We start from the raw sequence: 24,237 nt of genomic DNA on the forward strand, positions 1-24,237 counted from the left end.
ACCATCCTGTCCCTGTGTTGACAGGAAAAAGGACAGCAAAGCATGGCCGGTTGAGAGCCACCATCGGTGGCTTGCGTGCCAAACCTTGTGCAGCCGAAACTGTACAGAAGCCTTGAGGAATCTCTCTTACTTGCAGAAGTAGGAGGGGGAAGATATTTAGGGGAAAGACACACAAAGGGAAAAATGGTTACCCTGCCCACCCCAAAAAACCCCCAGCTAGGACAAGGCACATCATAGAATCATAGAATAGTAGAGTTGGAAGGGCCATGAATGACATCAAGTCCAACCCCAGCTGTTGCAGGACAGCAAGTTACACCATTGCACTCAGATGGCTGTAGTTTCTTTTTTGATTGCCTCTAGTGTGGGAGAGTTCACCACCTCTCTAGGCAGCTGGTTCCACTGTCGTCTTGCTCTGGCAGTGAGGAAGCTTTTCCTGATGTCCAGCCTGAATCTGTGTTGTCACAACTTGATCTGCTTGTTCCATATCCTACACTCTGGCATCAGCAAAAAGATGTCTTGACCTTCCTCTTTGTGGCAGTCTTTGAGGTACTTATTTTTGCAGGTGCCCATTGTACATGCTCACACACTGTTGTCAGGGGCAGAGAAAGATTAATGGGAGGAAAAATTGAATTACACAGTCTGGTGAAAGACTTGAACATTAGCATACCCCACTGCAATTTTTTTGTTGCATGACCAAGGAATGAAGGGCACCAAGTTGCCTAGCCCACTTCCCTTCAGTGCCATCAACGGTTCCCTTAATCTGTCATCTTTTGAGTGAATTACTTCTCTTCATCTACCAGAAGGACACAATTCTGTGTGTGCTTCCTCTGTCATTCCAGCTTCACTCTTTCTTAAGAGGAATCCGATTTTCAAATGCGTCCCAGAGTGGCCTATACGAGGATGAGAATGGCGAGCTGGCTGCAGACTTCGATATTGTGAATTGGGTGTGGTTTCCCAACAATTCACAAAGTAGAGTGAAGGTTGGCAGCATTGAGAGACAGTCGCTCTCAGGTCTAAAGTTCACCATTCACCCGGAAGCCATTGTGTGGCCCTTGCAGTTTAACCAGGTAGTTATACAATAATTCTGGTTTCATCACAACAGACTTCTGCTACTTCTTCCTTTGCACTCTCTATGTGGAGCAGCAAAACCTCAGGCACCAATGTGGTTTCACCATCATGCTGTCATGCATCTAAGTAGTCCGCTCAAAGGGCACAGAATCATAGAGACTCAGGATCCCACTGGGCCCTGTGCACAAGGATGGGACAGATTCCTGGAAGGGCACCTCACTCCAGGAAAAGCTGCCACCCTGGAAGTGTGAAGGAGGTGAAAGAAGGGAATTTGCATTGAGGCTGTGGTTGTGCTCCATGTGCCGAAGGGACCATCCTCCCTGGGAAGTCAGGTGGCCCACAGGGAAGGGTGTTGCTTCCTTGAGGAAGAGAGCCATTTTTGTGTAATGCCTTATCAGGGCTTCATCCCCCCTTTTCTTCAAAAAGAATGCAACTTGCCACTGGACGGGAAGGGTTCAGTGTCCCAGATCTTGCCTCTTGTCTTATTTGTTGTCGAGTTCCAATTTTCACTCATTTCCACTTAGATGGTCTACCTTAATCAAGTTTGGGATTCCTGTGTCTGGATCCAGAGACATGGCATCAGGATCCCAGAGCACTAAAATTCAGGGGGCCTCCAACAATAATGGCATATTTTATCTTATCCATTCTAGTCTGTCTCATTTTCTCATTCTAAATTGACATTATGTGAAAATACAGATTTAAAAACTGGTTAGAAAATGTTCACGTGTCCAACTTGGATGGACAGGTTGATGTTTACCTTGAATCATTTGTGGGTACTCCTTTTATTGCTTCAGAGTCCCCTTTGATATTGGAAGCCCTAATGGAAGCTCAGCAGATAGGGCAAGCCACACTCTGCGTTTATCACCACTTACCCCCGGCAAAAATGTACACTATGGGGTCCCAAACACAAATGGAATGACAGAGAATTTAACTGGCAGATTTTGCCCCACAATCAAACATTCTTTTTGCACCTATGCCAGGAGGGTCCCTGGCTCTTCGATTGCATCCAATTCAGCAAACATTTCTGTTTCACATTTATTGCCTATCATGACATATTTTAATAAGACTTCCTTTCAGTTGGCTAATGGTTGGAGGCATATTCCCAGTAGAACGTAGCCTACTCACATCTTTTAGCAATGCACAGCTGTTGCATTTTGGGCAGGTGGAGGTTATCATATGGATAAACCTACTATTAAAAGAGGTTATAGTATAGGTAAACCTACTATTAGAATAGAAGGTTGCAGTAGGCTATACCTATTACTATTTTCATGTTGTGGCGAAAGGGCTTGTTGTGGCGAAAGGGCTTGCGTAGCTCAATGAAGCTATGAGCTATGCTGTGCAGGGTAACCCAAGACAGAGAGGTCATAGCAGAGAGCTCGGACAAAACGGGATCCACTGGAGAAGGAAATGGCAACCCACTCCAGTATCTTTGCCATGAAAACCCCATGGACAGTACCAAAAGGCAAAAAGATACGACGCCAGAAGATGAACCCCTCAGGTTGGAAGGTGTCCAATATGCTACTGGGCAAGAGCACAGGGCTAGTACTAGTAGCGCCAGAAAGAATGAAGCGACTGGGTCAAAGCCGAAAGGACGCTCAGTTGCGGATGTATCTGGTGGTGAAAGGAGAGTCTGATGCTGCAAAGATCTATACTCCATAGGAACCTGGAATGTAAGATCCATGAATCAAAGCAAGCTGGATGTGATCAAACAAGAGATGACAGGACTGAACATTGACATCTTAGGAATCAGTGAACTAAAATGGACAGGAATGGGTGAATTTAATTCAGATGACAATCAGGTATACTACTGCGGGCAAGAAACCCTCAGAAGAAATGGAGTAGCCTTCATAGTCAATAAAAGAGTAGGAAAAGCAGTACTGGGATACAATCTCCAAAATGACAGAATGATATCAGTTCGAATCCAAAGCAAACCATTCAACATCACAATAGTCCAAGTCTATGCCCCAACTACTGGTGCTGAAGAGGCTGAAGTTGACCAGTTCTATGAAGGCCTACAACACCTTCTAGAATTAACTCCAAAAAACGATGTCCTTATCATCATGGGGGATTGGAATGCTAAAGTAGGAAGCCAAAAGATAACTGGAATAACAGGCAAGTTTGGCCTTTGAGTACAAAATGAAGCAGGGCACAGGCTGGTAGAATTTTGTCAAGAGAATATGATGGTCATAGCAAACACTCTTTTCCGACAACCCAAGAGACGACTCTATACATGGACATCACCAGACGGTCAACACAGAAATCAGATTGACTATGTGCTCTGCAGCCAAAGATGGAGAAGCTCTATACAGTCAGTAAAAACTAGACCAGGAGCTGACTGTGGCTCAGATCATGAGCTTCTGCTTGCAAAATTTAGGCTTAAGTTGAAGAAAGCAGGGAAAAGCACTAGGCCACTCAGGTATGACCTAAATCATATCCCTGATGAATATACATTAGAGGTGACAAATAGATTTAAGGAATTAGATCTGATAGACAGAGTACCTGAAGAACTATGGACAGAGGTTCGCAACATTGTACAAGAGGCAGCAACTAAAACCATCTCAAAGAAAAAGAAATGCAAGAAAGCAAAATGGCTGTCTGAGGAAAGTTTACAAATAGCTGAGGAAAGAAGGGAAGCGAAAAGCAAGAGAGAAAAAGAAAGATACACCCAATTGAATGCAGAATTCCAGAGAATAGCTAGAAGAGATAAGAATGCCTTCTTAAATGAACAGTATAAAGAAACAGAAGAAAACAATAGAATAGTGAGGACCAGAGATCTCTTCAAGAAAATTGGAGATATGAAGGGAACATTTCATGCAAAGGTGGGCATGATAAACGGCCAAAATGGCAGGGACCTAACAGAGGCAGAATTGATTAAGAAGAGGTGGCAAGATTACACAGAAGAACTATACAAGAAAGAGCTTAATGTCCCTGATAACCACGATGGGGTGGTCACTGACCTTGAGCCAGACATCCTGGAGTCAAATGGGCCTTAGGAAGTCTGAGCAACAACAAAGCTAGTGGAGGCAACAGTTTTCCAGCTGAGCTATTCAAAGTCCTAAAAGACGATGCAGTAAAAGTGCTACACTCAACATGCCAGCAAATTTGGAAAACTCAACAGTGGCCACAGGATTGGAAAAGGTCAGTTTACATTCCGATCCCAAAGAAGGGCAATGCCAAAGAATGTTCAAACTACCGCACCATTGCACTCATTTCACATGCTAGCAAAGTGATGCTCAAAATCCTACAAGCTAGGCTCCAGCAGTATGTGGACCGAGAACTACCAGAAGTACAGGCAGGATTTCGAAGAGGGAGAGGAACTAGAGATCAAATTGCCAACATACGCTGGATCATGGAGAAAGCTAGGGAGTTCCAGAAAAACATCTGCTTCATTGACTATGCTAAAGCCTTTGATTGTGTGGATCACAACCAATTGTGACAAGTTCTTAAAGAGATGGGAATACCAGACCATCTTATTTGTCTCTTGAGAAACCTGTATGCGGGTCAAGAAGCAACAGTGAGAACTGGGCTCGGAACCACTCACTGGTTCAAAATTGAGAAAGGAGTTCGGCAAGGCTGTATACTCTCACCCTGTCTATTTAACTTCTATGCAGAGCACATCATGAGAAAGGTGGAGCTAGATGAATCACCAGTAGGAATTAAGATTGCTGGGAGAAATATCAACAACCTCAGATATGCAGATGGTACCACTCTAATGGCAGAAAGTGAAAAGGAACTCAAGAGCCTCTTGATGTGGGTGGAGGAGGAGAGCGCAAAAGTTGCCTTGAACCTCAACATTAAGAAAACTAAGATCATGGCATCCGGTCCTCTCACTTCCTGGCAAATAGATGGGGAAGAAATGGAGGTAGTGACAGATTTTATTTTCCTGGGCTCCAAGATCACCGCAGACAGGGACTGCAGCCAAGAAATTAAAAGACGCTTGCTCCTGGGGAGGAAAGCTATGGCAAATCTAGACAGCATACTAAAAAGCAGAGACATCACCCTGCCAACAAAAGTGCGTATAGTCAAGGCTATGGTTTTCCCAGTTGCAATGTATGGCTGTGAAAGCTGGACCATAAGGAGGGCTGAGCGCAAAAGGATTGAGGCCTTTGAATTGTGGTGCTGGAGGAGACTCCTGCGAGTCCCTTGGACCGCAAGGCAATCAAGCTGGTCAGTCCTAGAGGAGATCAACCCTGACTGCTCTTTAGAAGGCCAGATACTGAAGATGAAACTCAAATATTTTGGCCACCTAATGAGAAGGAAGGACTCCCTGGAGAAGAGTCTAATGCTGGGAACAATAGATGGCAAAAGAAGAAGGGGACGGCGGAGGATGAGGTGGCTAGATGGAGTCACTGAAGCAGTCGGTGTAAGCTTAAGTGGACTCCGGGGGATGGTGGAGGACAGGAAGGCCAGGAGGAGTGTTGTCCATGGGGTCGCTATGAGTCGGACATGACTTCGCGACTGACAACAACAACAACAATTACTATTTACTATTAGAACGCCCTTTAATATTTATAGGTGCACATGGTCTTTTCAATAATTTAGCAGCTGTGTGGAATTTATTACAAGGCAAATGTATGCAGGTTTTCTGCATCCTTCCAGCAGCTGAATGACGGATATCACAACACTGGAAAAATAAACATCCACTTCCTAGAACTCAACGCATTGGTGACCAATAGAGAGAGTGTGGTGCAGTGGTCAAGACTGGGACTGGGCTCAGGCGAACTGGGTTCTAGTACCCACTCAGCAGAAGGATTGTATTTTGCTTCTTGTGAGCCCTTTCATATGGTAATGCATGCTTTGATACAATTCATGCTGCTGCATCTGGACTGCCATGTCAAATTTATCCAGCCCGCCATGCCCATTTGGACCCACCACACGTGCGCCCATGGGCGCATCCACCGCCACCCGCCTCCTGCATTTGGGGAGGCAGCAGTTTGCTCAAAGAAAACGATCTCCAAGAGAGCAAGCTGCTGCCTCATGCACCCGCCTCATGTCCCAGGCCCATCCCCACTGGTGCCTCGCTTCCCCTCACCCCGCGCCCCATCCCAGCGTGCACACCTGCATGCTCCACCCCCACCCCCGTGCTGGCCCGCATGCACCACCGGCACCACCTTTCCGGACTGCGCCCAGCACTGGCAGCTTTCAACTGGCCCCCTGGTGGAAAAGTTTGAGGACCCCTGGTATTAAAAATAAAGCAGGGTTGGTGGTGGTGGTGGTGGTGATGATGATGATGATGACAGCAATGCCAAAATACGCTGCAGAATCTTTTTCATGATGCACCTTGTCTTCATGATTAGATAGTGCCTCGTTCCAGATGCTCCAAAAGCTGCCGCCCCGGATACGCCAAGGTGGCGAGAGAAGGAGAGCCGGCCTGCTGCTACGCTTGTGCTCTGTGTGCTGAAGGGACCATCTCTGCTTGGGAAGGTTGGTGGCTCTAGACCAAGGGCACTGCTCCCTTGACGAGGATGGCAAAGAATCACCCAGCTATTTTCTGTGAAGGCTTTGCAAACCTTATAAAATCGTGGCTGCTTTCTTCTCCACTGACCTCCAGGGGGATGCTACAGTCCCTCTCCTTGCGACCAGGCTGTCTTCCTTCATGCCACCTGCAAGCACCAAGCTTTGCAGGCTCACTTTGCTTCCTTTGCTGCTGCCTGCTTGCAGCTGGGGACCACTCGTCGCTGTGCCTGGATTGGGCCGGCAACTTCCCCAGTGCTGGGAGAAGCTCAAAGAAGAGACCCATAAAGAACCAGCCTGACATTGGTGGGAATGACACCAAAGCAGGCTGCCCTTTGGGGAGGATGCAGGGGACACCCTGACATCTCAGCCAATCAGGTTGTTTTCAGAGTCTCAGTGGCATTTGGGTCAGCCTGGAGCGGCCCACTCACCCACCCCTTCTTACCCAGGTGGAAGAGAAGCCCCCAATTTACCATCAATTGCCCAGTTCTGCTCAAGGCCATGAAAGCTGGTCTGGAGATGCACCCACCCATGCTGAGGTCATCCGAGGGCCAAGTGCCTCCACCAGGAGAGAACTGTCAAGCCCTCTAATTAGTCAATTACAATCAAACAAAGAGGAATGGTTCACCTCCAAACTGAAGATGTTGATAAGGGAGCTTCCATATAGCTTGAAGTGCCTGATCCTGCCTAATCATGGAATCATAGAATATTAAAATTGCAAGGGGCCAGAAGGTCATCAGGTCTAAACCCCTGCTCTGAGCTGGACTCCCAGTTAGACCATCCCTCTCACTTGGCTGCCCAGTTGCATCCTGAATGCCTCCAGTGCGGGAGAGCCCATGACTTCCCAAGGTCATGTGTTCCATTGTCATACTGCTCTAACAGTCAGTCTTACTGCTGGAATCTGTCTTACTGCCACTTGAGCTCATTCTTCTGTGTCCTGCACTCTGGGATGATGGAGAAGAGATCCCACCCTTCCTCTGTGTGACAGCCTCTCCAGGACTTGTAGAGTGCTATCTTGTCTCCCATCAGCCTTCTCTTTTCAAGCTGAAACATGCCCAGTTCTTTCAGCCTCTCCTCATCGCTTCCTAATCTTGGACACTAAGATGGGAGACTTGAGTCTTGCATTGAGCAGAGATTGGACCAGATAACCTTCTACGTCCCTTCCAAATGTATGTTTTTGTATGTGTCTGCGTGTCAGGGGCAAAGAGAAGATCCTTCTCAAATTGATACCCAGAAAAGGCAGGGGGCAGAAGCAGACAGTCCTTCGTGGGAGGAAGTTCTAGGTGTTTTTGCTCACTGCTGGTGCTGAGGTGCAGGTTCTGGAGCAGGGAGGGAGGGCCTGACACAGACACACAAGGAAAGTGTCTCAGAGAGGCTGCTTGTCCTGAGGGAACGGCATGGTGCTTAACACAGGCAGTCTCTGATTTCTATCTCTCTGCTGATTGCCACTTAATTTGCCTGCTTGGAACTGACTGTCTCATTGTACATTTTGGAATCCCTAATAAATCTTTTACCCTGTTGTCACTGAAATCCAGTCACTGGCTGGGTTCAGGGAACACCACAAGCCATAGTGGGTTTTTTTTTTTTTAATCGTTAATGATCTGTTGTTTTGTCCAAACCTAGTCATGGTATTTCACCATGGTAACCATTCAAACCACTTACAAGAACCAATGCTTTGTTCTATGCTCTCACATACCACCGTGGTTTGTCGTGTTATTTGGACCCAGGCTTGTGGTTTCCACAGCTCTGCTTTGGTTTCTAGTAAAAGTTTTAGGGGTAGTGTTTAGGAATAACCATACAATCCATAGCCGGTGGATTCTGTGGAAGCAGGATTTCTCTGATACAGGTGATGGATAACATGGTGACTTGTGGGGAGTGGGTTTGCTTCTCCTATTTCTTCTTCTTGTTAAGTTTTACTTTGGATTCCCCTGTAATTGTTACCCACTCCAGGGGCCACACAGGTAGACAACTGGCTGATAGATGTATACAGTCAGAAAGGGCATGTGAGCACAGCTGAATCCTCTCTTCTCCTCCTCAGATGCAGAGCACTGCACCAAGTGTCCAGATGATCAATATCCCAGTGAGGCCCATGATCAGTGTATCCCCAAGGTTGTAAACGTCCTGTCCTATGCAGAACCTCTGGGGATTATCCTGGCTTCCTTGGCACTATTCTTGTCCCTAACCACAGGCTTTGTGCTAGGTCTCTTCATTAAATTCTTAGATACTCCAGTAGTCAAAGCCAACAACCGGGACCTCTCCTACATTCTCCTCAGCTCCCTCATGCTTTGCTTCCTCACCTCCTTCCTGTTCACTGGACAGCCAAGGGAAGTGACCTGCCTCCTCCGACAAACGGCCTTCAGCATCATCTTCTCAGTGGCTGTGTCTTCTCTGTTGGCCAAAACCATCACGGTGGTGCTGGCCTTCCTGGCCACCAAGCCTGGCAACAAGGTGAGGAGATGGCTGGGGAAGAGTTTGGCCAATGCAATTGTCACCTCCTGTTCCAGTGTCCAGGTCCTCCTCTGCACTATCTGGCTGGGCACCTCTCCCCCGTTCCCTGACTCAGACAAGCATTCCCAGCCTGGGCAAATCATCCTGCAGTGCAACGAAGGCTCTGTGGCCATGTTCTACGCTGCCCTCGGCTACATGGGCTTCCTGGCTGCTGTCTGCTTCATGGTGGCCTTCCTGGCCAGAAAGCTGCCTGGGGCCTTCAACGAGGCCAAGTTGATCACTTTCAGCATGCTGGTCTTCTGCAGCGTCTGGGTGTCCTTTGTGCCCACCTACCTGAGCACCAGGGGCAAGTACATGGTGGCCGTGCAGGTCTTCTCCATTTTGGCCTCCAGCGCTGGGCTGCTGGGCTGCATCTTCCTCCCCAAGTGTTACGTCATCATCCTGAGGCCTGATCTGAATACAAAGGAGCAAGTCTCAATGAAAACCAAAGAGAACATCTGATTCATTCCAGGCCACAATCAGCACCACAAGCTTTGCTTCCAGTGATGAGTCAAACACCCCAGACAAATATTTTGGCATTGATCCTGGGCCTGCTAGCTCCTAGTACTTTTCAAGATGTCCAAGCTACAGTGACTTCCACGCCAAGAAATGGTAGGACTTCTGAGGGAAAGTCCTGGTTTTGGCCTGTAAAGCCAAAAATGCTTATTTGAAGGATCCGCTGGCCGCTGCTTGGCCACCGTGTGAGAAGAAAGCTGGTCTAGATGGGCCCTGCTCTAATCCTTCAGGACTCTTCTCATGTCCTTTACCTCATTTTCCACCAATTTCATGCAGAAAGTTTCCTCACCCATCCCTGCCTGCATGATGTCTTTAGACAGCTTGGCCATATCCCCGCCTGTTTGTTTTCATTGTCACTCTCTGTTAATGACCAGTTTCGGCAAATGTCTCATTCTTGTGTGTTCCTTTGGTATCTTTCCTGTGACCATCCATGTCTTCATCGAATTTAGAGGTTCATCCAGTTGACTTCATGGCCAATTGGAATGTATGGCTGGGCTTTGGGGGTTCATAAATACACCAACAAAGAGAAAATTAATAACCCACAACTGAAATAAAAAAATAATTTAAATCTTTCAAACAAAAAATATTGTGTGAATAAAAAGGTGTTAACCTGATGCTGAAAAGTATATAATAAAAGCACCAGGAGGACCTCTCTAGGGAGCACATTCCATAGCTGGAGCACTGTGGAATGAACAGCAAATGGACTCTGGTCTTGTGTGGAGATGAAGCTCCCAGGAAAAGGTGCCTCTGCACTTTTTATGGACTTTCATTTGTGCTTGGCCATGTCTTAGAAAGTGAGTGAAGCCAAGAGGAAATCTGCAAATGAGAGAAACCCATGAATTCTGCATTTAGATATTGGCAGTGCTGAGTCTCGGAGGAACGTTTTGGGATTCTTACTGGTGGAGATGCTTGATGAATCTAGTTTGGGGGCTAGGGATCTGTGAGATTCACTTGGGTTGGCTCCCCAGATTCCATCCTGCTTTCTCTCTGCCTGCTGCCAGACTTGCAGTTTCCTTGCAGGCTTTTGGCTGGAAGTGAGTCCAGTGTTGCATAAAAGAAGTGCTCAAATACTGCTTCAAAAGGCTTGTGTAGACAACTTGCCTCACACTCAGCAAGATTTGTGCAAATGTCCCTGAAAATGTTGACACTGAGTCAAGAGGCCTGCTGGATGTGGAGAGCTGTGATGTGGACGCAGGGCAGTCCCCCCAGATCAGGTCCCGCTTCCAGAAAGCACTTCCTGAATCCAGCCTGAAATATTTGCAGATGATGCCGTGTAAATCATCTGTATCCCTGCAGCCTTTCTGCATTCCTGGTACCAAATGCATCACCATTTTTAAACTGGCCATCACTTAAGTCAATGACAAAACCATTGCATCACTGAATGTACATTTTTTCCCTTTGTGAAACAATGACTCCTGCTCCCATTGTCTCCCATGGTGATCCTAGCCTTGTTACTGATGTGTCATTCCCATACAATAACATTCTAGTTTTGATCATAGAGTGTCATATGTTGTTGGTTTGCTAATGGTAGCAAATTCTGCAGCTGAATCATGTGCTGTACGAAGAGGTCATTCCTTCTGTCCATCCTGACTCTCCCATTGTCTGGGCTTTGGGAATGGCTACCTGTCAGAGTAGATAGTGGCTGGGTTCACACACAACAGCAAAACACAGTGCTTTTCACAGTGGAATGGTCATTTGTGTTATCTGAACCCTGTTGTGGGTTTACTGTGTGATACATGTGATCTCTGTGGAATAACAGAGAGAAGCAGTGATCCAGTGTATGGTTTATGTGCCTCACCATGGCTTATTTGGTCATCTGAACCCGGAAACATGGCTTCCACAGGGTGATCATGGAGTCTGGTGGAAAGAGTGGCAATTGCAGGAGACTCTCCTTTTACTGGTCTATGACCAAAATAAAGTTATGCATTCAGGAGCAACCTCAGTCATTCAGCCTCTATGTGTGCACCAATGAGGAAGAGGCAGGTGATGTAGACAGGAGTAGTGCACTCAGGAATTAAATTTCAGGTGCAGAGGCTGATGGGATATGTGCCATCAGCAGGAGGACTAAAGCCGAAGGGTGGAAACTGTACATGGATGGAGATAACACAGTCATGTGACAGTCTCCTTCAGGAAGAGTATTGCAGACATCAGTAACCAAAGACACAAGCCAAGCAAGAATACTGGCCATTAGCAAATGTGACCACCAAGTTGATTCCAAATTGAATTCTTCTCCTCCCTTCTCAACCAAAAAGAACCTACTCCACCTTCAGGGAGGTTCCTGCGGCTTATGAGCCTATCCTCTGGAACCTGACATTTCTGAATTGGTGCACACTCTTAACCTGGAGCCTTATAATTGGAGTAATGATAATAAGTCCACCCCCACCCACCTCAGTTTTCTCTGCAAAAATCCAGTTTTCTCTGCAGTCTGGTTCTCCAGGGCCACCTGGATTATCTCTGGGTCTGCTGACCTTGGCATTTCTGCTGTGAATCCAAATCCATTTCAGAATGAGAATTGGAGTTAACAACCCATGAAAGCTGCATTACCTGGGGAGTGGGTCTAATTCTGGTGAGGCTTGATCTCAATATGAGGGGTATCTCCCGATCAAATCTAAGGATGACATCTGATACTATCAGAGATGGGGAAGAAATTAATACCAGCAATATCTGAACTAGAACCACAGCCTCCAGTGGAGAGCATAAATCATATTTACAATGGATTCTGGAGCATTTGCTGGGTCCCAGGCTAATCAAATGATACAGAAGCAGTAATTACTGTTGTTAGGTGCCATCAAGTCATTTCTGAGTTATGGTGTCTCTGTGCCTGAAAGCCCTTCAAAACGCCCAATCTCGGACAGCCCTACTCAGCTCTTGTGAATTTAACCCTTTGGCTTCCACTCATATATTTGCTTTCCCTGTTCTTCCTCTGCCCTTGATTTTCTCTTGTGCAATTGTCTTCTCCAAGAAGTTCTAACTTCTGATGATGTGCCCAAATTATGACAGCCCCACCCCCCATCCTTACAAATCTCTCTTCTAACACCATGTCTTGATTGCATCAATTTCCTTCCACTTAGCTTTCTTCACTGTCCAACTTTCACACCTGTACATAGTGACCAGGAATACAGTAAACAACCTTGGCCTTGGTCTCCAGTGAAACATCCTTACATTTGATAATCTGCATGCTTTAAGTGTTTTAACTGTTTAATGTTACTTTGATTTCATGATTTCTTATTGTACTTTATGGTTGTTTTTACTGTTCATTGTAAACAAATGTAGTTTGCAGAAAGTGCTTGGTATTTTTACTTTGGCCTGCCTTTGCTTCTAACCAGTCTGTGTTTTTTAAACCACTTTATGCTTTAACAGATAGCCCTTGATTTAAAAGTAAATTAAAAAGCAAAATTGGTAGTGTTGGCCACAATCTTCTCCTTTTGAAAATACATAATCAGGGTGAGAAATGGAATGGTCCTAGTGAAAGCCAAATTTGTAGCTTTACCCCATCATTGAAGGAGACAAAAAAAGACTCTTTAAAAAGTCAGATCTCAGCTGGAGAGTGCGTAAAGGAGGAATCAATGTAGTAAATTCCAAGAGCATCCCCCATCCAGACCTTCAAACTACTGACTCTTCTGTTTGACCAGGTTATGCTGGTCATTCTCCATATGACTTGCTGCAACTAAACTCTGGTGATTCGATAAATTTGTCATCCCTCAGCAAGCAGGGTTTGGGTTAGAGTTCTGTGAACTGTTTTAACTCCCCCAGAAAGCTTTGGCTCTTGGGTTGTTTAGAACAGAAAAAATAAGGAGCTGCTAGATAATTATTGCAAGATAATGCTTTAACAAATGCATGCAGGCCCTTTGTCACAAAGTGGAGTTTTTGCAGGCACCCGGTGCAGAAAGAGGATTTTTTTTCACGTGAATATTGAGCCAGAGTGAGAGAATATGGATAGGCTGGGGTGCCTTTCACGTGTTCTCTTGAGGTGCACTCTCAAAATCTGTTCCTAGGGCCTGACAGAGTTTTTTCAGTTGTCCCTGTGGAGGTAAGCCAATTCATGCCCACTAGTCCTGGCTACATGCTGCCTCTCCTGGAATGGAAACATATTGTTGATTCAAGCCATCTTGCAGGCTTGGTGCGGTGCTGAGAGTGTTGGGCTGGGGCCTAGGAGATCTGGCTTCCTGCCCCGGTCAGTCATGAAGTTTCCTGGGTGGCTTTGGGCCAGTCCCTCGCTTTCAGGCTAACCTACTTCACAGGACTGTTGTTGTGAGAATAAACTGGAGAAGTGTCGCTTCAGGTCCCTTGCAATAGGAAATATAGAAACATAGAAACATAGCGAGTCAGAAGGGGCCTCCAGGGCCATCTAGTCTGACCCCTGGCTCCAGCTGGCTCTGCTTACAACATGCCCACCATGTGCATGTCAAGGCAGGAAAGAAATGGAGCACAATAATATTTTATATTCTGCCTTTATAACCTGTAAAAGGCTCAAGGTGATGTACCTGATCCTTTTTGTCCTTTCTATCGTCACAACAATCTTGTGAGGGAAGTTAGGCTTAGTGACAGTGACTGGCCCAGATCACGCTGTGAGAATCAGGCAGCCTTTGCTGGCTGAAGAGACGGCAAAGCAATTTCTTCGAAAAGGAGAAAGCGCGATGCAAGAAGAAGAAGAAAAAACTCGCAAGGATTCTCGTGGTTTTGAGCAGGAGCATCCCAGATCGCCATCCAGTGCCGGGGCACATCTGCTTCCCCGACCGGTCGACCAACGCCACGCGCCAATCCCGCGCAGAAACCCTGATCCGGGACGCGGGTCCTCCTTGCTGCGTGTGAGCGCGCGAAACGACCCCCTTCCCGGAAAGACGAGGGAAGGCGCCCCGGCCGTGCGGACCACCCCGGAGCGCTCGGGCGGCGCGCACAGGCGCCCTCCTTGCGGAAACCGGGACCGCCCCAGGCCGCGTAGCCCTGCCGGAACCGTCTCCTAAGTGTGGCGCCCCCGGGCTGGGCTGGCCCCTTCAGCGGTGCGGGGGCGGCCGTGCTTGGGAGGTCTCCTCTGGAGGTCGCAGCAAATCCGAAACACGCAAACGTTAATGTTACCGCTATTATTGAAGATAGGATTGATATCAATGCTAATATTAATATTACTTTTCATTGGCCTTGTGGCGAATGGGCTTACTAAAAATGTAATAAATTCGTTAATCGAGAATAGTGCCTAGTACTCATGAATAATTATTAATATTATTATTGATATCGCAATTGTTATTCGTTTGGGGTATTAGTCATGCATCCACTTCAGCAATGTCGTTTCCAAGCAGGCAGGGCAGAGCGCGGCCTCGGTCCCCTCGGCCCTGCGAGGGTTAAAGGGAGTGAGCATTTCTGCCTAGAGGGGTCGGAAGTTTTGTGGGCGGAAGCGTGGAGGGGACGCTCTGGCCTGGCGGAGCCCGGGAGTAAGATCGGCCTCTGAGGGGTCGGGGTGTGTCGTGGAGGCGTCCCTGCTGGGGTAGGGGGCGAAGAGGTGGGGGCTGGGCACGTGTGGGGCTTGTGGGGGGCGGGGAAGCGGCGGAAGGAGTCCCCACCCTCCCGGGCAGTGGGGGTGGGGGTCTGGGGGTTTGACCGAGCAGCTCCGACGAGGAGGCCCCCGGGATGTCCTTCTGGGGAGCCCCCTTCGGGGATGGAGCTGTCCCAGGCTATATTGTTGGGGAGCGCCTTGGGGCAGAAGAGGGGGCCTTGCATGGGGCTGGGGAGGGGAGCGGGATCGGTCTCCGTCCACCCATTGCAGGGGGACAGGGCCCAATAGCAACGCCTGACTGCGAATACCCCTCCCCGTTGTATTCCTTCTGCTGCAGAATTTCTCCAGCTCCACCCAGACTCCGTGGTCGTGGGAATGGGGTCTTACGGCGGGAGGAGGCATCACAGTGGTGCTTAGGCGCCCCAGCGCTTGAGGAAGGCTGTCTCGTATTTTCTGTACCCGAAAAGACCCGCACCGGTCCTGTGCAAGAGGGGGCAGGGGTGGGGGATGTGTTTGCAGTAGCAGAGGAGCGGGGAAGAGACCTCTGGTTCCCCACCCACCACGGAGGGGACGGGCCTTATGCCACCACGTGAATCTGTGAAGTGTTTCCATCCCAGTTCACATCGTAATGCCACTGAAACGATGCCTTGGAGATTTGGGACAAGAGATTATCAGGCTGAGGTCTGACAGTGTCTACGCCCCCCCCCCCAGCTCTTTGCAGTCTAGACTTCCTAAGCTTGTGTAGGGTTTGCATATTGGATGGCTGCATATGTGAATTAGATGCTTAAAAATTAATCTGGAAAAAGATAGATGCTACAATGGTTGTCTGGTCCCATAGCCTTAAAAGGACTGGGTTTACTACCAGTCATGGAAAGGGTTCAGTCTCCCTTGCCTTAAGCAACTTCTTATAACCCAGTGTCCTCCAGATGGGGGATGTGTTTGCAGTAGTGGAGGAGTGGGGAGGAGACCACCACAGAGGAGATGGGCCCCATGGCAGCCCCTGATTCTGTGAAGTGCTTCCATCCCTTGCATTGTTCAGTTGCAGAATCTTTCTGCCACCCTCTCTCAAGGGGGATGTGATTAGGAAGCAGGGAGACTGTGTTTATCTTCCAAGTTTGAGGCTCAGGGCACAGATTGGAGAAAGCAAACTCGATAGTCCTGTTGCCCCCAGTTAGAACACACTTCTCCTGCAGGACTTAATGCTGAGCCTTTTGTGCTTTCCTCTTTCTCTTGGCCACCTCACAGAACTCTGTGAGGTAGACCAATATGACACCCTTTATACTGTAGTGTTTTGACTGCTCAGCTTATACTAGAGAAACACAGTGTCAGATATTCTTCCTGTCCCAGAGCTCCCTGGGTGACTGAGCGCCACACTTGGAATGTGAAAGGTTTCAGGTTTGCTTCCTGAGTTAGTGCTGGGAACTAACATTCCTGTGCAAAGTGCTCATAGGCCCTGCTAGCAGTATTGCACCAGGGCATCTGTCTTAGGTTCTTCCTTCCTGAGGCCAACCTACCCTGTTGAGCTGTGATGAAGATGAAGGGAGGACCATGTGCACCACTACTCCTTGCAGGATAAGAGTATGGTGGTGATAGCCATCGGGGTCTAAGAGAGGGCCCGGTTTATACCTGTTTGTTGTCTGCACAGGTAGCAGCATGATGCCATGATCTGGATCTTGTCTTCTTTGTGATGGAGTCCAAAGAGGTGCCATGCAGGCACCTCAGGTCATGGAGGAATCTGGGAGACAGTTTGCAGTGGGGTGTGAGGGGAGTAGTCTGAAAGAATATGCCTTTTCCCTTACTCTGGGTCTTGCAAGACATCAAAATGATCAAGTGGGAAGGCAGTGACATGCAGTGCTTGAATCATATGGAATCTTCAGTCCTGCAAAGTATACACAAATGTGTACACACGAGCAATCCAGCTTCACTTTGCTAGCTTACTGGCATGCTGTACATAGAAGTGAATATCTCTGGGTAGATAATTTTTCAAAACAGAATAGGAAAACTGTGTCAGGAGGTGGGCAGAAAAGCTGGCATGAAAATTCCCTGCCCAATATTGGCCAGGGAGACCGATGGGCAATTGAAAGGCCTGGAGCTGGAGACTCCCAAGTGGGCTGCTTTACACCTCAGTACTCTGTTTGCCATCAATTGTTCCCAGCATTAGGCTCTTCTCCAGTGAGTCCTTTCTCATTAGGTGGCCAAAGTATTAGTTTCATCTTCAGTATCTGGCCTTCTGACTGCAAAAGAAGAAGGGGACAGCAGAGGATGAGGTGGCCGGATGGAGTCACTGAAGCAGTCAGCGTGAGCTTAAGTCGACTCAGGGGGATGGTGGAGGACAGGAAGGTCTGGAGGAACGTTGTCCATGGGGTCGCGATGGATTGGATGGCAGCTAGCAACAACAATTCTTTTGCAAAGCAAATGTGGCAGATCAAGCTCCATTTTTTTAAGAGCAACTGCTCACCTGAGTCACCCTTTGGCTGAGCTGAGGTATCATTTCCTGGTGCTAATCCCTGTCACCCCCCCCCACACACACACACTTTGTTAGAGCTTTCCCCATGGTCCAGGGGAGGACTGCTAAAGCTTGCTCTGTAAAATGAATCGGAAGCGAATCCTAAGCTGCAGCAAGGTTAAAATGGCCTGCAGCAGGGAAGCCTCTAGTGGTGGTGGTGGGGGGGTGCTGCTTTTGCAATAAGCCTTGCTAGCTGGGGCCCTGTGCTCATGATGGGCTTCTTCTACAGATGATCAGGCTCACTTTGACTTGTTTCCTCTCTCCTGACTGCCTGGATTCCGCCCCCCCCCCCCCAGTTGATTGCAACCTGTTTCAGGCTTGCTGTGGGTATTTCTGCACTAAATGTTTTTTTCCCTGGGATTGGGCAAAGTGGCTGTTAAGCTTCAGGGTCCTCCAGGGATGCATTAGAGGGACAGCCTGTGGTTGGCCAAGATTTTTGTTAAAATGTTTTTGGCACTCCCGGACATTCACAGTTCATGTGATTTTTAAAAAAAATGGGTGCAGGGAGACTAATATTTATTGCTGGCCCTCCTCAACTGCAGATGATCACAGTTACGCAGGTGTAGCAGTGGGGAACCCTGGGGAGCTAATATGCAGAGTAAGAAATATTTGAAAAAGTTGGAATTAATTCCAAAATAATGAGTTGCCAATTTTTAAAAGACTGCAACCCTGAGGAGCCCCTCCAAATACCGCAGTGGTACTTTAAAGGGATGCTTGTATGTGTCAAGGTGCAGATCGTGAAGGAGAGCTTTCAACATCTTCATGTAGCAGCCCAAAGCAGCTTGCAATCATGGTGAGGGTGGGGAAAGCACTGCCAACTTCCTACAAATGCTAACAGATTCAAATCAGTCCCCTGAAAAGTTCATCCCAGGATCACATGATCTTTGACTCTACCATGGCTGATCACATTATACGACCCCAGTCCATTGGGTGGCTTTGCATATAACAGCCCCCCTGTCACTCAGTGTGGGTCCTTTGCAAGGGGTCCTGAGAGACAACTGGGCACAGCCAACCCCCATTGGCCTTTCCTCTGTGCTCTTGGAGGCATCCCAGGGAATTGCTCCTTCATTTCCTTCCTCCTTTCCAGCATAACTCCCAAGGTACTTGGGATGATTGGAAGCCCCAACAGTCCCCTTGTTTCTTCAGTGTACCCCCAAATCAGCAGCACAGTGGGCTGGGTGGTGGTGGTGGGGGGGAGTGATTCAAAGTGCTGGCTACATGCAACAGTTTGTATGAGGTGTCCACGTTGAGTCTCATTTCTGTCAGTGGGAAAGCCGATCCAGTTTTGATGGTTCTCTCTGCTGCTGATAGGCAAGGGAAACTTTTAAAGTTGGGAGCCCCTAGGGACACCTGATGTTCCCCAAAGAAAGCAGGGGATCACACCACAAAAAAGGATTTCCTTTGCAAGCGGAGGACAGCTTGTGACTTCGGACATGTGAGCTGTTGCTTCCCTGCAGCTTTACACATGTTGGTGCTATTCTTGTGGCCACACGGATTTTTAATTCATAAAAATGATGTCAGGTTGTGGGTAACTTTTTCTTTAAAATTGTATAGCAAGGATGACACACGTCTCCTTCATGCATCTCCTGACATCAAGCATGTGTCCCTCACAACAAGCAGCCCATGAAAAAGTTTCACCAGGCCATCCGGAGTGGAGAAGGGATAATGTTGAAGTGGTTGAAATAAAAGAGGAAGGAAAGGAGACTTGATCTCCACTGAAATCATCTGCCTCAGCTTTTAACTCCTAATGGGAGTTTCATTTCGTCTTTCTTTCCAAGCAGGGAACTGGCAGGAGAGTAGGAATGACACCTCCCTGGAGAAGACCGTCATGCTAGGGAAAGTCAGAGGCAGAAGAAGTCCAAATATGAGATGGATTGATTCCATCAAGGAAGCCACAGCCTTGAATTTACAGGAGGACAGCAAGACTGTCATGGGTAGGACATTCTGGAGGTTTCCACAAGGTGGAGACTACTTGATGGCATGCAACAACAACAGGAATTACACAGATCCATCTGTCTGGTGCAACAAGGCAGATTTCTGAGTACATCAGTGCATTCTAGACTTTGCATTTGTGGTGTGTCGCAAGTGAACAATCTAACTCTCTATTCATGGGAATGCAAATTATACATCAGCTGCAGGGAACATTATCTGTCTTGGTTTCTTTATCATATAAGATATCATATAAGGTCAAGGGTAAACTGGATTTTCTCTTTAAAGGATCCAATCAGCTTGTGACTTGGAGGGTTGCCCTTTTTGCAGTTGAGGGAGCCAGTTTAAGGAAATAAACAAGGAAAATGCCTGATTAAATGAACTATTAACAGTTCAATGTAATGGGTTGTTTTTTGTGTATATGTGGGGTTTTTTTTAAACTTATGTAGGGTTCAGGTGGGCTCACAAAACCTAATTTTATTAAAAGGTATATATTTTTTTCTTTTTAAAGAACTTTAATCTTTTAATAAAATTAATTAAAATTATTACCTTAGTTCTGGACTTGCTTGCATCTGTATTTTTTCTGAAAGTTTGTGTGGTTCTGCTTTTAATATGTTTTTACTCTGTTTAAAATGATTTATAGACTTATTCAATACATTTTTACTGTCCTTTCAACAGAAACAACTGAGGGTGAAGTCAGAAGAGAGTCATTTTAGAACACAAAGGAATGAGAAAAACATGATGGAAATCAAGTAAAGAATAAGAGGAAAAAACATGAGCTCAAGATTCTGTAAAGTGACATAAGAAAGAAAAGGGTAAATGTTTCCCTATGCGGTAAAATATTAACATTTATTTATTGATCATATTCCTAATCCAACCATTAATTAAAAGGTGAATAAAAAATAAACATTCCAGAACCCACAACGGTGACAAAGGAAATTGTCTTAAATTAAATCAAGAACCCACACTGGGAAGATGCCACATACATGTATAGAATGTGGAAAAATATTCAGTAAAAGTTTGAGTCTCACTAAACATCTAAGAACCCACATGGAGGAGAAACCATATAAATGCATGGACTGTGGAAAGACCTTCAGTAATAGTGGACATCTTACTCAACATCAGAGAACACACACTGGGGAGAAACCATATTCATGCTTGGAATGTGGAAAGAGCTTTAGTCAGAACAGTAGTCTTACTTTACATCAAAGGATTCATACAGGAGAAAAACCATATAAATGCATAGAATGTGGTAAGTGCTTTAGTCAGAGTGCTAATCTTACAGTGCATCAAAGAACCCACAGCATGGAGAAGCCATATAGATGCATGGAATGTGGAAAGAGCTTCAGTGAAAGTAGAAGTCTTACTAAACATCAAAGAACCCATACAGGAGAGAAGCCGTATACCTGCATGGAATGTGGAAAAACCTTCAGAGATAAAGGTAATCTTACTAAACATCAGAGAATACACACTGGAGAGAAGCCATATAAATGTGAGGAGTGTGGAAAGAGGTTCAGTTGTAGAGGAAGTCTTACTAAACATGACAGAACCCACACGGGGGAGAAGCCATTTGAATGCCTGGAATGTGGAAAGAGCTTCAGTGAGAATGGAAGTCTTACAAAACATCAAAGTGTTCACACAGGGGAGAAGCCATATAAGTGCATGGAATGTGGAAAGAGCTTCAGTGATAGTGGATATCTTATTCAACACCATAGAACACACACTGGGGAGAAGCCATTTAAATGTATGGAATGTGGAAAGAGATTCAGTTTAGGTGGCAGTCTCACTAAACATCAAAAAATCCACAGAGGAGAGAAGCCATTTAGATGCATGGAATGTGGAAAGAGCTTCAGTGATAACAGACATCTTAGTCAACATGAAAGAATCCACACTGGAGAGAAGCCATTTAAATGTATGGAATGTGGAAAGAGCTTTAGTTTATGTGGAAGTCTTACCAAACATCACAGAACCCACACCGGGGAGAAACCATATACCTGCATGGAGTGTGGAAAGAGCTTCAGTCAGTATTCTAATCTTACTGTACATCAAAGAACTCACACTATGGAAAAGCCATATAAATGCATGGAATGTGGAAAGAGCTTTGGGCAATATTATCATCTTACTTTACATAAAAGAATCCACACTGGGGAGAAGCCTTATCAATGCTTGGAATGTGGAAAGAGCTTCAGTGTACGTGGAAATCTTAATGTACATCAAAGAATCCATACTGGGGAGAAACCGTATAAATGCATGAAATGTGGAAAGTGTTTCAAGCGTAATCATCATCTTACCTTACATGAGAGAACCCACTCTGGGGACAAGTGATTTGGATGCATGGAACAGTGGACAAACTTTAATAATAGGAGATGCCTTAGTAAACATGAAAGCACTCTTTTGGTGGAGAAAGTAAAGGTGGAGCATATGGAAAAACACTTCAATAATGCTTGCAGAGTAGGCAAAGCTTCCATTTTTGTATCTGTGTTGTAGATATAGGCAATTAATTTCTTCCAGAGAATTCTGGATAATTTAAAACTATGAAGCCCAGTTCATCTATGTGTGTTTTCTTGCTTAAATTGTCATGTTATTTGCATTTTTAAGCTTAGTGTTAGAAATGTATTGTCTGTAGAAATAGCTTGAACAAAAAAGCACTTCTGGGCTTGTTCCTCTACAGGGTGCTGTATTTTCTAGCCCTGAAATGTGATTTTTGTATGTTATGCTGCATTGGCATGTTTATTAGTTTTATAGTCTGGATTTTATTGTCAGTGTATTTTCATTTTAATCTAGTCTAGTGCAGTTAGGCACTCTGGTGTTCCAGAGAAGGCAGTGCCACTTCCCTAGCTCTGCCCGTTCCTGACCACGCATGGTTTTATAGTTTCCCAGCTTTCCTATAGGTTTCCACATTTTAAAAGGTTAAGTGTTGGGAGTAAGAAGGATGATGGTCTTGGGCAATCATTCTTATGGACTGCTGGCTGCATTCCAGACAATGATTCAGAATTGGCATGGGAAACATCTTACGGTGAAATTGGGGAGGATAGACTAGGTCCAGGTTCTGAGATGGAGGGGGTGATTATCTCAAGGTCAGGCAGTTTCCAGGAATGGCCAATTTTGCAGCCAGTGGGAGGGGTCTCTGAGGATGAGGAGTTCTCAGATGCAGGTCCCCCTGCTCTTGATCCCATGATGCGGCACCAGCAGGAGCAGGAGGGCCAATTGAATGAGAGGCTCACGGAGAAACATAGAGCGAGTCAGAAGGTGGTCTCCTGGGCCATCTAGTCTGACCCCCAGCTCCAGCCGGCTCCGCTCACGACATGCCCACCATGTGCATGTCCAACCTGTCCTTGAACACCCTTACCAAGGGGGCCTCAACTACCTACTGTGAAAGCCCATTCCACACCCTCGGGGTCCTAACTGGAAGAGGCGTGTTTGCTTACAGAAAGCCCCTCCTGAGGGGCTGGGGCTCAGGCATGTTCACAAGGAGAGTTCCTGGAGGTAAACACTAGATTTGGTTCAACAAACCGTTCTCTGCATGCTCAGAGGTCCGTTCTAGGCAACTTGTCCTTGGGAGCAATAAAGAAGGTTTTGCAAAGAAAATAGTCTGTGGCGTTTGACTGCCCTGAGGAACCTTGGCTCATAACATTAATCTTCTCTCCAAAAACTTGGTTACTGAAAGAACTTTGAGCAAACGATGGTGGTGTTTTCCCTGCAGCACTTTTCCTTTCACTTCCCCTGCCACTGTTGTGTCGGCCCCCATCGCCTCACTTCTCCAAAATTGGGTTTTTTTCCCCTAAGGCTGAAATATATTCAACATCCCTGGGACATCTCTTGGGTGCCCTATCCTTGCCAGTTTCAGATTAGGGAACTCTGTTGACATGAAAAGTACTCTTGTCCATTGTCTATGAAATATTAGCAGGCTGTTAAAAGGATGGTGGCAAAAGAAACATACATAGTGAAACTGTCTCAGTGAATGCCTTGAATGTTTGGAGGGCGAGCTATGTAAAATACCATTAATTTGAATAAAACAATTTGCATTCACCAAGTGTCTCAGGATTGCTATTAAAGTGAATCCTTTGTTTTACTTAGTGTTCATGCAATTTATATCTAAAAATATCTTGAAGCTGTTTAGAAAATCATAAACACAGTCCTCAGAAAAATGCAAAAGCGCATTGGTTAAATTTTTCGAAAATATTTGAAACCAGCATTTAAAAGATGATAATTAATGGCCAAATTCCTAAGCTGCAGAATCGTTCAGGAGAAGCTCCTGTAAGGGGATTGTAAACATGCCACAGTTAGCATTTCTAGAATGCCAGTGGGAATCAGTACACACTTCTGCACCTCTCACTACTCAAAGCTCTTAACCTACAAAATTGTAAAGCCAGTTGAAACAATGAAAAGCAACAAAACTACAAGGACAAAACCTACACGACATGCACATGGTAGGCGTGTCATGAGTGGAGCTGGCTGGAGGCAGGGTTCAGACCAAATGACTCAGGAGGCCCCTTCTGACTTGCCCAGTTTGTTGTTTCTGAGAGTCTGACTGCTCCCTTTTGGCAATGGCTGCCTTCTTGTCAGCAGCAGGGAGGAAAGGATGGCCTCCCTTATATAGTGGCTTTCACTTCCATGAGACGTAGGGCAGGTCAACCCTTTGGACGGCTTTCAGAAGGAGTGGCCAAATTGAGGGAGAAGAAGGCGATCCAGGCTAGGAGTCTTTGCCACCTCCAGTATCAGAACCAGCCCCCCTGCACTGCAGCTGCTGCAGGACATGAGCAGGAAGGAGGGACTGTACCCCCGCCAT

At 46.5% G+C, this 24,237-nt stretch overlaps 1 protein-coding gene and 1 pseudogene across 1 annotated transcript; one reads left to right on the top strand and one right to left on the bottom strand.

Annotated features, from left to right (window-relative positions):
* LOC123020261 overlaps positions 1-24,237 on the bottom strand; it is a 187,052-nt pseudogene that overhangs the window by 108,112 nt on the left and 54,703 nt on the right.
* On the top strand, positions 14,966-23,477 carry LOC123020267 (zinc finger protein 665-like). The gene is made up of 3 exons (XM_044423731.1): positions 14,966-15,004; positions 15,351-17,497; positions 20,127-23,477. The coding sequence occupies exon 3, from the start codon at positions 20,424-20,426 to the stop codon at positions 21,771-21,773; it is 1,350 nt and encodes a 449-aa protein (XP_044279666.1). The 5' UTR covers positions 14,966-15,004; positions 15,351-17,497; positions 20,127-20,423; the 3' UTR covers positions 21,774-23,477.

The sequence above is a fragment of the Varanus komodoensis genome, unplaced genomic scaffold, assembly GCF_004798865.1.
Source record: "Varanus komodoensis strain SLA01 unplaced genomic scaffold, ASM479886v1 scaffold149, whole genome shotgun sequence".
In the NCBI taxonomy this organism is placed as follows: domain Eukaryota; kingdom Metazoa; phylum Chordata; class Lepidosauria; order Squamata; family Varanidae; genus Varanus; species Varanus komodoensis.